The sequence below is a fragment of the Chamaea fasciata genome, unplaced genomic scaffold (assembly GCF_029207755.1).
Source record: "Chamaea fasciata isolate MVZ Bird 193981 ecotype frontalis unplaced genomic scaffold, bChaFas1.0.hap1 SCAF_6, whole genome shotgun sequence".
NCBI lineage: Eukaryota > Metazoa > Chordata > Aves > Passeriformes > Sylviidae > Chamaea > Chamaea fasciata.
Window position 1 is genome coordinate 32,159,924 of NW_027094091.1, and position 16,236 is coordinate 32,176,159.

Below are 16,236 nucleotides of genomic sequence, written 5' to 3' on the forward strand. Positions count from 1 at the left end.
CACTGGAGTTTAAAATGCTGATTTTTTAATGTGGAATAGTAGCTTCAGACTAAAATCCTGAACTTTGGAGGTACTCTGATGAAGCCCTCACTAGACGGATTGGATCATGGACTGGAGTGGACAAAAGTCAACATCCTGTGAGAATCTCAATGTACAATGGTGTTTAAGAACACTTCTTCAAATAAAACAAGAAGTGACAAATTCAAAGACTGCTGAGAGGAAATTCTCCAATTTATTTTTAAGCTGAAGTCTGTTATGAAAATTTCATCACTTTTTATTATGTTTACTGTGTTTTATTCTATATTTTCTACCATTTCCATTGTTTCTTCAATGTTTATATTTCACTCTTGCTAGGAAACACATCTCCAACATTAATTACAATTACTAACAGCATGCACATCTAAATAAACACCTGCAGATGTACACAAAGCATAAACAAAATACACTCACACTGGTATAAAACCCAGCCTCCTCAGGTAAAACATATTAAAAAGATGTGGTCTGATGTTAGATTAACAAGGAATATATAGAAACTTTCAGAAGAATGATGGAGATTAAAAAGAGAAGTCTTAAAAAGAACATACATATAAATACATCCATATAAAGTAAAATTATATATAACATGTATTAATATATTATGGCACTCAGTACATGCAGCAAAGTTATTTTGTACATACACAGGAAAAAAGATAATTCCTGTGAGCATCACTGAATGTGCATAGAGGATCTCTTAGAAAGGGTGGACCATGTGCAGTGCATACACAGACAATCTCTGGAAGAATCACTACACACAGTTATCTCCATCCACTTCTACACAACACACCTGAAATTTATTTCTGTTGTGAATTGACAGGGCTTGGGAACAAAATTTTGATGGATACTTCAGCAGCTCTGCAGAGAGACCATGGCCTGTATTCAGCTCTACACTCCACCAGTGTTTTCAAAGGCAATCCACTGAGCACATGGATAGGGTTAGTTCAGGCCCATATGAAAATCCAGGTATGTGCATTTTGAAATCCATCCAGTCCAATTTAACAGCCTTCAGAGATGTTGAACATGTGCCTCCTGCAAAAAAACAGCACTTTTACAGAGACACCCAATGCGTCACAAGCTCAGGAAGCCATGCTGGAAAGTTATGGTCTTTAGCTATTAGCTGAACCAAGATGAATCTTGTAAGCCAGCCAATGCCTCCAAAATAAGGAAAGGGGTTTATTGGAACCCTGGAAGCTGAGAATTTTAGGGGATACCTTGGAGACATGAACCATTAGGACCCACTTTTGCAGCATTTTCTCAGGTCAATACTGTCTTGAAACAGCAGTTCTACTTTACTAATATGCAGAAGACTTAGAAAAAACTAATGCCTTGGCACCAGATCCTGCTTGCAACTTGAATCAAGAGTTGACATTTTTGGAATGTCAAGAGTTGATATAAGAAGAAATTCCTGCTTAATGCAAGACTTTCATCTAGGCATGTGTCACCTTCAAGATGAGATAGCTCATGAGGCCCAGAATTCAGAGGGAAAGGAAAGGAAGGAACTAAGGGAAGAAAACTGTGTGAAAGAAGTAAATGGAATCACAGAAATAATTAACAAATACTTCTTTCACGACTTCAGAAGAGAATGTGTGATGACATGAATCCTATTAATATCCTGGTTACAGGAATCTGCAATGTGTATGTTGTGTTTGGAGAGATAGGATTCATGTTGCTTCTTGACCTAACAGCTGTTTTTCTACGACCAAAAATACCAAGAACCTCAAAACCTCCTTCACATGTGCGTATATTACTAATTATAAGAAAAGCAACAAAAGAGGACGGGATTAGACGTAATGCTAGTTTAGCATTGACAATGCACACAACTCGAGGCTGCCACAGGGCAGCTCCCCTCAGGCAAGGAAAGCAGTTGTCACTCCCCTAACACTGCCTGGTATCACAGAGTGTACCTGCAAGCGAAACATGATGAGCACTGCTAAACAAACTGTGTTGCCTGAACCAACTGGCAAAGGATGGGAAGCATACCAGGGGGCAGCACCACGTGCACTTGCTTTCTCCTTCCACTGCCTTAGATAACTATTTGTGGTTATAGGTGGACACAGCAGAGGAGGTAAGACACACCTGGGTCTTAACTGGCACAGCCACTCTTAGGTTCTTACTTGTTGCTGGAAAAACGTAATCCAAAACCGCTATTGAATGGCAACATATACCAGAGCAGGTTTTACATGGTTTTTTTCTCCTTGCTGGTCCCCCATGGCAGAATAGCCCTTCCAAAGTTATGCACAGCAATCACATACATGCATCCATCCATTCAAGAGTACATAAGAGGTCAAATGCTCTGATCTGAAAAGCTGGGTCTAAAGCTAATTTGCTATTAGAGATTAAATGACACTTTCCACGGGTAGCTGTGCTGTCAGACAATTTTGACACACCCAGTATGACAAAGCTTGGTTTGACACCAACCCACTAGCAAATTCAGTATCAACAACTTTTTGTATGCTTTCTCACACCGCTTGATCCACATCATCCTATTCAACTGCAACATTAATTAGTGAATGAATTACGATGACACCGGCATGTGGAGCTTTTTACCTCAACTCTTTTAACTTACCTTTTCATGATTTAACTGTAAATGCAATCTACAGTGAAACACTTCACTGTACTTAAGTACACTGCTGTGGGTGTGAAAAAGGGATCACTGTTAGGATAAAAAAGAATAACCATGAAAAGCCAAGTGTACTGTATTGTAGAGCCTGTTGGTCTGTTTGGAACAATCAGCACTGCAATGAAAACCAAATGAGATTATCATCTGGTAGGCAGAAAAAATGTATCAATTTTGAAATGAGCTCAGAGACACGCAAATGAAGGAGCAATGGTCCTGATTTAAATACAGCCAGTTTAATGACTCAGTTGGAATCTAAGGGTGAGCTGGTAAAAGTGAAGCACATTTCTGGTGACCAGAACGCAACAACATCAGCCTTCTCTGGCAGAACAGCAACTCTGCCCACGACTCCTCTTTTTGCGCTCTGCCATCATACCCGCCCTTGTTTCTGGTAAACCTGCCCCAGTTTCTCTAGCTGTCCAATCTGTGGCTCTAATTCACAGACAGACCTCAACTAAAAGGGAGCACTACTCAGCAGTTACAGCTACATCTTCCTCAGCCTTTCCAATTCTCCTGTGTAGGCAAAGAGTATGTGCAAGAGAGATGGGTACATGCACTGTTCGTGCAAGGAGCACTGCTGTGTGTTAAGGTTTCTTGTTCAAACAGTCAACCAAAACTTTGTGCACTTTTCCCACTAAAGGACACAGTCAGACCTTTGGGGCCTTAAGGTACATTCTCCTGTAGAACCATTAGCACATGCACACAGAGCACAGGTTTGCCATGTATCCAATTAAATAAACGTACATAAATCATATTTTACTGTGCTGCAGAGCAGGCAATATGGCTGACCACATCTGGTGAAAAGTTATTATATGTGGCTCTAATATAAACAATACCTCACATAGCTACTCCAGCCTCTTGTGAAAAGAAATAGTTAAGAATGTGATTTTTAAAGCAAGGTTTCTAAAACATGCCTGAATTTTACACCTATGGTTACCAAAGAATATTTCTACAATTAAAATAATTACACAGACTGAACATAAGATTGACTCAGAGGAAAATGCCTCAGGATTTTATCAAAAAACAAAAATTGCAAAATGTTTCATTTAGAGATGGCTATATATTTTTCAACAAAACTGGAAGAATTGTTCAGAAGCTGAGATTTCATTAAAGCTGGAACGAAAAAAAAATGCACAAAACCCTTTTTTCCTTCTCTGCTCTGTGAGGACATTTCAGTCAGATCCCTTCCTATGCACACATCCCATGCAAATACAATTCTATGATTTCAACGCTTATGGAACATTGGTATCTAAAGAGAAGGAAAATTAACTACACCCCTCCATAAAATGAAAGCAGAGACCAAAGATCTATTTGTAACATATTACAAACCCCTAAATATTCCCTGAAGATGGATTTCCTTTATTCATAATTTTTGGCTGGACTACTGCAAGGGGAGGAGGTCCCTGCATGGACAAACAGTTAGCCAATGTGCTCCCACCCATGATCCCATCTCTTCATCCATGAAACTGCCCTGAAACCACAGGCTGAGGGATCACTTGGGCCTTGGGTGAACTTTCCATGGCCAGTGGTATTTTCCTCCATCTCTCCAAAGAGATGTACTGCATTCGTGCCCAATTTACAAGTGGAGGCTGCAGTTGCTCCAAAATTCATGTTAAAGCCAATAAACTTCTCCTCTGAAGTTTCTGGCCACTCCACTCACCCAGCCAGCAATGCAGTAACTACACCTAAAAGCAAACAAATCTGAAGAAAACCTTGTAGAAAATATTTCTGTTTCACTCTGTGAAAAAAAAAAAAAATTAGTTTAAGGCTTACATGTTGTGAAACGGGCCACAGTATGGTCCAAGAACGCAAATTCTCACGAGAGAACAGTTTAGAATGTCCTATGAAAATGAAGAATGGTACTTCACTCTAAAATGCTGTGAAAATTTAAGAGGCAAAGTTAAGTACCGCAATGAAATTTAGTACATCATCTTTTACTGGCATATAGGATAAACAGTCCAATTTATAGCATTTACAGCATTATCACATATGGTCAGAAGTTCATCTACAAACTAGGTCACAGGTCATCAACAGGAAATTCATAGGAAATTATGAAGGAAATTAAAAGAACACAAATGGGCAAGCAGACTAATTTATACAATCTAGGTTCTCCCAGCACAGCTTCCTGTGTTATGATGAACTCAGCTTTCACACTGAACTTTGCTTTTTCCAGGCCACATTAAGTAAGTATTTCTGAACTGTCTATTATACTCCCCAAGCCTCAAAATGTGGAGGTCAGATTCACTAAAAAAAGCCACTCAGGTTTTTTCTTTAAACAATATAGCTGGGAAAGGAAATAGGAACTAGAAAAGGTGTTTTGAGATCATTAAATGCAGATTTATCACTCCTGGCACCTCAACAGGGGTGTACAAGATCCTTCATTGACACAAATACCACAGTGAGGACAAATACCACCCAAACATAAGAAGACATTCTCACATTCCTTCAGTTCCAGCATCCCAGCCAAACTGCACCTGCACTCTTGATCATGTTTGAGAAGACGACAAGTAGTATCTGGGAGCCTGCTCTACTCTCATGTTAGATATGCTTTTCGAAGTAAAATCCTGGTCAGAAAAGCATAGGAAGAGAGAGAGAGCTACAGTTCATCTAGGTTATCCAGACAACTTTTGAAAAGAAAAACTACTAAACAGAAGCACTTACTACTTAATGGTTTAGAGCTGAAAGCTGAATGCACTGTACTGCCTATACCTTTAATGTATCACACAGAAACAAAAGTTAGGAGAAACTTTGCAAGACAGATACAAAATGAAAGACTGGCAAGATGCCTCAGCTGTCTCTCTTCTTGCTCCTTTAGTTAAATAAAAAGACCGAGTATAAATGTGATCAACTTTTCCTTCATTCTTTTTCACAATACTCAAATACCCACATAAGGTCCACAAAATAAAAGCAGTTTAAGCTCATTCCTACTCGGGTGCTTTCACACCCTATCAAATTCAATAAAAACACTGAGATCTGTTTTTTCAATATCGCAACTTGAAATTTCTGGTGAATTGTGCATTTGTAACTATCTTCTGCAGACAGTACTTCCCATTGAAGCAACAAGAAACACTCATATACTTAAAAAATTATAGGAATCACATAATCTACAATTTGATGAAAAACAGAATTATTTTGGGGTTGTGAGGGGTTGGATGACAAGGTAGAAGCGATAACAGTACCGAATAACACCCATTCCACATCATTTACTGCTGGTATTGTAAACAGGCTCTCTTTTCTGGCTTACAGGAAGTGAGATGGAAAAATCTAAGAACACAGTGTTGATCTGAACACAGGATTTCACTTGCAGAATGAGGAGTGTTATGCTCACACTGAACACACCTATTATTGGATGTCTGTTCTTACCCACCATTACCAAATCAAAGTCTGGGTTGAGAAAGGATCCTTTTTTGTGATGGGCAATATTACAGTATAAAACAAAGGAGAAGATTCTCCTACTGAACTGATTACAACAGAAGTGCAGAGAACTGCAGAAACAGTTAAAAGTACTCAGAAAAACAAAGTCAATGACTGATACAACTGGGAATACCTCCCTCACCTAGTAACTTTCAAACCCAGTGATTTTAATCTCTCTTTGAGAGAAAGAAAAGAGAAACTTGCTATCTTCTTTATAATTAATTCAAGTCTGTTGAAAGTCAAGTTTTCTTGTTTCGGTTACCTTTTGCAGCCTGTTTAAAAGCTGCCAATACAGATCAGGCTTCTGTCTAAACTAGACTGCTCTACCCACTCCATCATGCTGCACACCCAAATATACTCACTGTAAAGCCAGGTCTTCCTTTTTTCCCACCCCCCTCCACAGGCAATTTGAGCAAGATAATTCCAGCACCTATATGTCATCCAAGAATGAGATACAAAACAGCATTAGTAGAGCAGCCAACCCAATAAAATATGCTGAAGAAAGGAAGCCAGAAGCTATAAACAACTTTCATATCCTTTCATAGCTACAGGCAGTCACTCGGGAGCAACCAATTCTGGTTTGGGAAATTTTTGCAACTTCAATATTCAAGCATTTTCCCTAGGACTACTCTGGTTGCTACTGGCCTTGATACCAAAAATTCTGCAAGAACAAGTACAGAAGCACAGTTTCCTGAGACTTAGGAAAGCTTTTAACCCTTGTTTCTGCTTCTTGTCCTATTCAATTCATCTGGAAAAAAAAGACCTAAAAATGAAAGTATTCAATTCAAGTTCAGGCACTCAGGTCTGTTTTAAGGGTCACTATCCTTCTTCCCTCTTCTGATAAAAATTAAACCCAATGGTTAGACAGAATTGCATGAAGCTTTAATTACTTACTTCTTACAAGGGGAAATCTATTTTTCTAAGCTAAGATTTACAGCTACACCACCAAACCTATCAGATAACCAGTTTTGGTAGTTTTATGACAGTTTTGTCATTTAAACTAATGGAAAGTATTGAATGGTTTTCAAGGAAAAAAAAAACAAAATATCATTAATGTTGTATTATTCAGCAATTCTTACACAAGCTCTAACTTAGATTACAATTTTTGGTCCTGACTCCGATACTGTCTAGCCACTTCCAAGTATGTAACTGCATGCTCAGGGGGATCCAAGAGTAACTGTACCTGAATTTTTTTTCAGTTTTACTTGAGTCATGGCCCAGAATTTGGATGTTGATTCTGTTTTAATGCTGTTCACAGAGATATTCTACAACCTGCTATGGTATATAAAGCAGAGTCATGCTAAACAAGCTTCCCCAAAAACTGCAAAGAAACCCCCAATTTTTGGAGGAATTCTACAACATGCTTAGCAAAATAGAATCTTTCTGATCTTCTAATTGTACTTACATGTCTTTAAACTGTGCAAAGAATGCTACAGAGACAATAGTTTACTCTGGGATGGACTCTCCAGCATACAAATGAAAGCCTATTGTTGCTCACAACTGAGCAGGTCATCGAGCTAACCCAAGGTGATCGGCAGAATCCTCACATTTCAGCCCTCTCCAACAAATAATGCACTTTGCAAAGATGTGGCTGCTATTCAATTCCAAAATGGCCAGACATTCAACACCCTTCAGGTTTATCAAGTGTTGCCAGCAGGGTATAACTTCTACACCTGTGAAAGACTGGGAGCTATTTGTGATGAATCAGCACTGTGTTTGTTCTGAACCCTTGTCTACTCCTGAAAAAGGAGCTTCCTCTATCTTCAGTAGTCTATCATGATACCTAGTGTGCATTTAGAAAAATTACTTCAACCACAGGACTACCAGAAAACACAATTAGAAATGTATTCAGATGCAGACTTACACCCTAATACAAATGACAATGACAGCCTTTGGTGACTTGATCCTGGAGCACCTCTGGGCCCCCCAACCTGACCAAAGGTCCAAGCAAACCAGCAGAGAGAACATGGAGACTTTGAACACAAGCAGGAACAAAGGGCTAGGAAGGAAAAATAACCTAGAACTTAGCCTTGCAGAGATGAGTGCTTTGAAACTGAGATAGAAACATGAACAGGTCTAGGTAAGATAGGCACACACATAGTCTCCTCTTTGATTTTACTTCTAATGCCATGAAGAAAAGAGACACTCTGAATCCCCACACTTATAGGTCACACCAGCCAGCAATAGCAACAGGTACTCAACTGCAGTTTTGTCAGCTGAATGCACAAGCAGTGCTCAGGACACTGCCCACAGCTCAGCCTAAAAGTGAACTCCTGGGTATGCAGAAAACGTCTTGGTATCTGGTGGGCAAGGACCAGGCATACATGTGACATAACACCCAGGCACAGCACTGTATGTGAGTTAATACTGCACATACAACCACAGGAATGAAAACCAGGGCTCGACAGGAGAGCAAAGCTTGTCTCTTGTATCCTTTTAGGCAAGAAACTGGGGAGAAAACAAAATCAAGTAAAAACTATGCAAAAATGATTAGTCCACGAACTGGAACCAAGTTTGTGGTTTGAAGATACAGCACACTTAGATTCTTCCCCATATCAGGATGCAGTGAAAGTTCCTAATTCTCAGTCAAGGTAAGTGGATGCCACAGATGGATGCCCAAAAGGGACTGGAAATACACAGTGAGCCCAGTAGTAACCTCCAAAGAAATAAAGCAGGCACAGCTCCTGAACTAACTAAACAGAGTGACCCTCTCTGGGTTCACACCATAGACTGAAGCAAAGGAGACAGAGAAGGATCCAGGAGGTAAAACTGGCCCTGCTAGCCATTGTCAGACACATACTCTCAGTTTTTATTGCCCCAGTAAAGGGTCTGGCCTAAAACAACACAAAACTACTCAGATTTCAGGGAGGCAAAGAGATCACATTACTGTTAAAAAGATAAATGGGAAGGTGTCTCTTAATACAACAATATAAAAATAAGGTGATGCAATACTGATTATTCCATTAAATATTAATTACAATAGAGCTGCTTTCAAGCTACAACATATTCCTTTAGATAACTGAATTAAGGGACAAGAGAACTGAATGAGCCTGGCATGTATCTGGCACTTCTCAATTACATTAAACTGAGTTCTTCAGTTCATATGTAATTATCTCCAAATATTAATCTTTAGAATTAGAGGTTCAAGCTTAAAAAAAAAAAAAATCAACCAAAAAAAAAAAAGCACACTTAGTACTCTCAAATTTCCTCAGATGACTCCCAAGATCCTTCTTACTGTTCAAGGAGCTTGAAGAGTTTGTCCTAGACCTTTCATCAAACATGCCTGAAAGAGAGAATGAGGTTATCTTTTCCTCCTACAAATTTTAATTTGCATACAGATACCATCAGTTGGATAGCAGGGTTACATACTTCTCTCCTTTCCCTTCTGCTTAAATTTGGTAATCAAACTCCAGTAACAGCAGGCAACACTGAGACTGAATTTTACTCTTCAACTTTGAAGGACTGAAACCTCTGCAAGGAAAATGTAAAGCAAGGAGCAGTAAAATAACTGCATGCTTTTCAGAATGTAACCTCCAAATGACCATACTCTGGAATTAGTTTTTACCATTGCAGAAAGCTCTTCAGACATTCCCTCATACTGTGCATGTCAGACTGCTACCCTACACCACCTCCATCTCAAACTGACATGTTAGCTCCAACACCAAAATTGTCAATTAAAGTAACTGAAGAAGGCTGCAGGAAAAGTTATTTCTTTCAAGAGCGTTACTCAGTTCTGGTAATATTTAATGGCTGGGTCGATCACAGGGTGCAGCTCCTCTCTCTGCTAAAACAAAATCCAGGACTTGCTTTTGTACTTAGAGGGAGAAAATGGGAAAAAAGGCAAGACGCTTCCAATATTTGAAAAGCTATCTATTTATTTCATTTAACAGTTTGGAGACCTCCTAAGTTGCATTAAGTTTTATCCTGCTTGGCAGTTGCATACGATTTATTTTCCCTTGAATTAAGCAGCAATATATCAAAAACTTCAAGTATATTTCCCCCTTTTCAGTAATAGGTATTGTATACATGTATATGAATTGTATTGAATTCAAAGTTTCAGTGTCTCTTCTCACACAAGGTCAAAGCTTTACATTGTTGCAATTTTCTTTTTCAGTGTTTTTTCTCCAAGACAGTCCTCCACTGGGAAATTAATATTCTGCATGAACATAGAACTCCTTGCATGGCCTTTGAACCTAGTGGTTGCTAGGAGGCCTAAAGAAACCCTGGAGTACAGCCTATTTAATAGCACGTATCAAGAGATTATTCAGAAGCAAAAATGTGTGATTTTCTAAATTGTCTGCTTTTTTCCCTCCTTACTTCCATCTCCATTCATCTGTCACACAATCTTTAGATTTCATATGAATTGCATCTGCATCAATTTTCTATAATTATGGGCAGTTTGTTCCCCGAGTATTGAAAATGTGACTGGCCAGCCACCAATGCTGCTTCAAATCAAGCAAATATCACACTGCTCCTTACTCAGTTTTACTGAAAAGGCTGCTTAAAATCAGATGTGCTTCACCGCTGTAGCATGAGGTTTGCACTTCCATTATAAACATGGTTCTGCTCAGAGACTGTATTTTCCTCATACAAAACACCATGCATTGACTGCAGCACCATTACTCAGTATTTCTCTGTGCTGAAAGAAATATATATAGCTTCTCTGTGCTCAATTCAGGCATACTTGAATATTAACATTTCAAGCTTTTTAGCATCTTACTGAAGGTTGTTTGATTGTATGCATTTCCACATTTCCCCAAGCATAGTAATTGAGGCAAAACCCCAAGGTTTCTTTCCCACCCTCCACCCCCATTCCAAACAATGAGGCATTTAATTAAAAGATAACCACAACAATGCTAATGGGGATGAGGTTAAATGGTTGGATAAACAGAATGCAGCTCTCTGAAAAGCCCATGTGTTTCGGGACACTTTCTCCCCTACAACATTCTGTGTGACAAAGACAGTATTTGTATTCCTGATCCCCACAATTTTTACACCAGTAGACTTCTTAAAAATTTCCTGCAAGGAAGAGAGTCTCTTTCAAATACTGAGAAGTGTTTATAGACACAGTAGCTATTCCTCCCAAAACTAATATTTGGAATGGCAGTGGACAAGGATCCTTTAAAAATAAATGAATGTGGCAACCATCCATTATGAGAGAACAATTACATTTCCAGATAAAAGCCTAATAAGTTGTCAATAGGGTTAAAAAAACCAACAATAAAAAAACCCCAACAAAATCAATAAATATTTGCTGATTTTCGATATGTTCTCCCTCCAACAACTTTAGCAAATCAGTAAAACTTAACATGGCATTTGTCCTTCATCTTGAGTTGTTGCATTTGAAATCAATGCCCTCTATATTCATAAACGAGTATTCTTGGTCTGGAGATTACTTTAAAACATCTATAGCAGATTAAAATTCTGTGCCCCCCTCCTACCCCTCAAGGACACAGGTATCTGCCAACAAATGGAGGGTGACACATCTGATTCTGCAGATTGCTGGTGTTTGACTGTCTGATTGGATTGTACCAATCTTGCCAACATAAAGCTTTCAGAGAGCCAGACCACTTCGCTGAAGAATTAAAAACAAGCAAGAACCACACCACTTGGCACAAAATGCTCACGTGAGCTCCTTCTCTTTTAAATACGGGCTTTCACACTGGAAGAAAGGCCTAAAAAGTACTGACTTCAACAGAACTGACACTGAGTACCTTACACTGAGAATATCAGGACATTCACCCAGAACAACAAAAATCTTTGCAGTATTGTCAGATTCAGCTTTCCAGACACTTCAGTCCTGCAGCACCAACGGAACATATCAACCACTCCACCACCAAAACCATTCTCCTCTTCTTCAGCTGTTCAAGCATAAATTATCCTTGCTGTTTCCACTCACTATGTGACTTCCCAGGAAACAGAGCACCAATTGCCAAAATGGCACAATATTCTTACACAGGCAGATTTTTCAATGAAATGCATATTATTTCTCTTGTACTTGGGCATTAAAGCAAAAACAGGCACGAGACATTTTTAAAACATGAGAAACCAATCCTGACTAAAGAGATACATTTATTAGGGCCAGAGACAGGAAAGTGAGCATATAACTGAAAACCACAATCTTTGGTTCAACCTTTGCAGCAGAAACGGGGCGGGAGGGGTTAGCAATACCGGGCTGGAGACATTTTCAGTAATGCATTATAAATACCTTAGTTTTCCCCTTTAAAGGAATCTGCCTACTCAACCTAAATTGTGCCTCAGAGGGAGAAACGTGCCTTTGTGATAAATTAGAATTTGCCATCATAATAATGAAACGTTATGTCCTATCATCACAATAAACAGGCAGCAGAACAACAAAGGAGGTTTCCAGGATTTTCTGCCCCCGGCCCCCTCCCCACCAGCGTTTTCCCAAGTCTTCTTTTGGGTGTTTATGAAATGCCTTAATTACAAGGCCATTAAGATGCATTTCTGGATGGAGCAGATTCTACTAACAGTACTGAGGCTTTCCAAAATCTCACCAGCACTCCATCGGAGGCCAAGCCTCTCCCCGATGCCTGCCTTTCCCTGCGCTGTTTTTTGTTTTGTTTGTGCTTTCTCTTTCCCATGCACAAACATGTTGGTGCAGTGTCCATTATTTCCCTACGGCCTTCTTTAAAAGCCACTGACAAATGAATATACATGCACTTGTGTGTTCCATCACATATACAGGTCTGGTCTCCTTCTACACCTCAAAAAACAAATGCAAACGTGTTTACAGTCATTTTCACCAACACATGCCTTGCCATTGCAGAAACATGCAGCTGAAAGCCAGAGAGTCTGTAACAAGGCAACTGCGTTTGCAACCACAAGTAACCCTTTTCCTTTCCAAAATGGAAAAACACGAAAGCCTGATGAGTTAACTAGAGTTAACTGCATTTAAAGAGGAATGTGGGGGGGAGCAGTAAATATCCAGCACATGCTTTTACGCACAAAAGGCGCAAAGGGCTCCATGCTCTGCACATCCAGTCATTTTTGCCTGCTCTTCCACAACAGAGATGCAACCGTTTCTCTCATACATTTTATTTCACTCGACTAATAGATTTTAAACACCATATTGCGAGGACCCCGCTGTGAATCTTGCAGAGGTACAAAATGGTGGATGTATGCTATTTTTTTTTTTTTTTTGCATTATTCATAACAACTAAGCCTCCCGATCGCAGGCTCCCCTCCGTACCCACCAACACAGCCTTCCTGGCCAGACACACATCCCGAAACAGCCTCGCAATAAAGCTCTCTCGCATACACAAATTATGTTACAAACCTGATGTCATGTAGCCCCGTGATGCCTGGGAAATAAAAGCTGGGGGGAAGTGCTTGTGCAGTCGGTAGTCCTTCTCGCTGCGGGACCTCATGCGGTCTGAGGCCCGGTCGGAGAAGTCGGAGCTAGGCCAGGCCCGCCGCAAGGTCGTACTCCGCGTCTTCTTCATCCTGAGGATGCCCAAGCCTACTCCTCCCGCCGCAGCATGGGTCAGGGCTGCGCGCTGCCGGGCATCAGCCTAGCGCGGGCACCGCCGGGGCGCAACCTGCGCGCATCTCGCCGCTCCCTCTTCTAGGGCGCCAGCCGCAGGTCCCTTCCTTTTTTTTTTTTTTCCCCCTCGAATGATCCAATTTTACACACGTCCCACAATGCATTACACTTCATTTGCAATCGGTCCGGCTTATAGCTCCCAGATTTGCGTGGAGGAAAGGCACGTTATGTGGCTTCTCAGGCAAAAAAAGGAATGGGGGGGAGGGGGGGGTTGGAGAGGGGGCTGGGGACGAGAGATGTGCAGCGTGGGAGCTCGGGGGTCCCGAACAATGGCCCGATTCAGCCCGGCCGTGCTTATCCAACTGTGAGCCCCGACACAAAAGGCCCAAACAAACGAGGAAAATCCCGCGGCCGCCGGCTGCGACCCCGACCGCGGCGCGCCCGGCGCTGGGGAGGAGGCGGCAGCTCCCGGCGCGGCGGGAGGAGCGGCGGGAGGAGAAGGAGGAGGGAGAGGAGAGGAGGGAGGGCCCACAGACGCCCCTCTCGGCCGCGGGACGAGCGGATGCAGCCGCGACCCCCCCACCCGCCCCACCGCCGCCGCAGCCGCCACCGCCGCCTCCTTCCTCCTCAGGCCCGCGGCGCCCGGGCGGCCGGCAGCGGCCCACGACCCCCGGTAGCGCCGCGCCTCGCCATGGTGGGCGCCGACTCCCGCCCGCCTGTCCCCCGGGCTGGATTGCCGCCGGCTCCGCGCTAGGGCCGGCCGGCGCGGGGGGCGAGGCCACCGGGGAGGCCGCCGGCCGCTCCGCCCGCCTGCCCGGCCCGCCCCGCCACGCCAAGAGCAGCTGCTGCCGGAGCGCCGGGCGCCGCGCCGCCGCCCGGGCTCATGCTAGTCCCGCCGGACCCGTGCTGGTCCCGCCGGGATCCGCGCTCCCCCGCGCGGCACCGGCTCGCAGGCGCCCGCGTACAAAGCCCCGTGCACAGCAGGGACCCGGCCCCCTCCCGCCCGCTCCCGCTCCGCCTCCTTTCCGTCCGTCCGTCCGTCCTTCCTTCCTTCCTGGCGGTGGCAGTGACGGCGGAGCGCCGGGGCCGGGTGCGCGGCGCTGGGCATCCCGCACCGCCGGGCTGCGGGCAGCGGGCAGGCGAGCGGCGGGCAGGGCGGCCTTGCGGGCCGGGCCCTGGACATGGGCCCCTTCGGGCGCCGCTCCCGCCACGGGCCAGCCGCGGGGCGAATGGACACAAGCGAGGGAAGGGCACCGGGACAGATCTGCATCCCCGGGGCACCCCTGCGCTGGGCCTGCGGGGTTCACCCGCGCATCCTCCGCCGCCTTTCCACATCGGCGCCTGAAGAAGCGGCTCTCCCCAGAGGGCCTAGTCAGTCACACCGCCACATCGAAAACCCACCACACTCCACAAGGGTATCCAGGACACCCGGGCTGCCCCCCTCACTTGCAGGAAGGGGGTTGCCCACCCTCTCACAGTGGCTCACGCATCTACGCCCAGGGCACCCTCTTGAGTTGGGCCTGGCCACCTGGGCATTTCTTGAACTCCAGTTAACCAGAACCGTGCAAGGGGACTCACTTCCTCCTCTGCAAGACAGCTCTGAGCACTCCTGGTGTCAGGTGCTGCCACTGTTACCAGTGGAGACAACTGCAATGCAGGGATGCGAAAATGTTGCTTTTGCAGCTTTGTTAAATTACTTATATATTTACATCTTTAGAATTAATCCTTCTTAGAGTGGTTTGGGTTACATTTCTAAGAGCATTGAAAAACAGAGGACTGTGATTTTGTAATAAGAAATTTTCAATAGTGGTGAACCAGTAAAAGCATGACCATCAGTGAATGAACTTAACATCAAAGCCAGCGGACCATGAGATATCCCCTCAGCTGCCTTGCTGCATGGCTATGGGTTAGTCACTTCTGCAGCCACCTCAGCCCGTCTGTAGAATTATTCAGGGGTTTGTGTATGGCAGTCCCTTTCATATGAGGAGAATATACATTAATGCAACTCAGCAAGAAAGTTGGAAGCTAAGAAGCTAGGGCTTCTTTCTCTAAGAAAGAAGCTAAATGCTATTCAGCCTCATCTTTTTCCAACTGTGAAAAGCTATCAGGAAAGATGTTTCCACTGATGCTTTATATACTGGTAGCAACAGGAAAAAAGTTAAGATGAAAAAAAAAGATGGCCTAGAGCTCCTCTAATAAAAACATAAGATTTTCCATCATGAAACTTACTCATCTAGCAATTTACTCATCAACCTACGCAAAGCTTATAATAGAGCATGTTTTCACCATCAGAGCAGAAAAACCATAAGAACTTCTAGAATCATTCCATTTTTCTCCTTGAAGGCTGAGGTTAGGGTAGATTGGTTAGCACTACCAACCTAAGTCAAACCTTAAAAATGTGCCTATTATACCAGATGTAAAAGCAAATTAAATTCTATCTAGGAGAATACATTCACACGGCACTATCTGAAGATTGAATGAATGATGGCTTTGCCTTTCCAGTGGTCAATAAGTGGTTGAATACAGCTGGCCAGCTGACTTATTGCTGAACTAAACTCAACTTTTCTCCTAGTCTAGACACAGCCCTAGATATCAATCTGTTCCATTAAAAGAAGATATGCGACAAGAGACAAATAGGAATCAGCAATGAGCAGGAAAAATG

General features: G+C 42.9%; 1 protein-coding gene across 2 annotated transcripts in view; it reads right to left on the minus strand.

Moving 5' to 3' along the window:
• The window catches only part of STOX2 (storkhead box 2), a 70,929-nt gene extending 56,829 nt beyond the window's left edge, over window positions 1-14,100 (minus strand). The window contains exon 1 of one of the 2 annotated variants that reach the window (XM_066185912.1): window positions 13,368-14,100. In XM_066185912.1, the coding sequence (XP_066042009.1) occupies window positions 13,368-13,533 (166 nt within the window). In that variant the 5' untranslated portion in view covers window positions 13,534-14,100. The remainder of the gene's footprint in view (window positions 1-13,367) is intronic. The other variant, XM_066185913.1, reaches the window with a different exon arrangement.
• Window positions 14,101-16,236: the final 2,136 nt, after the last annotated feature.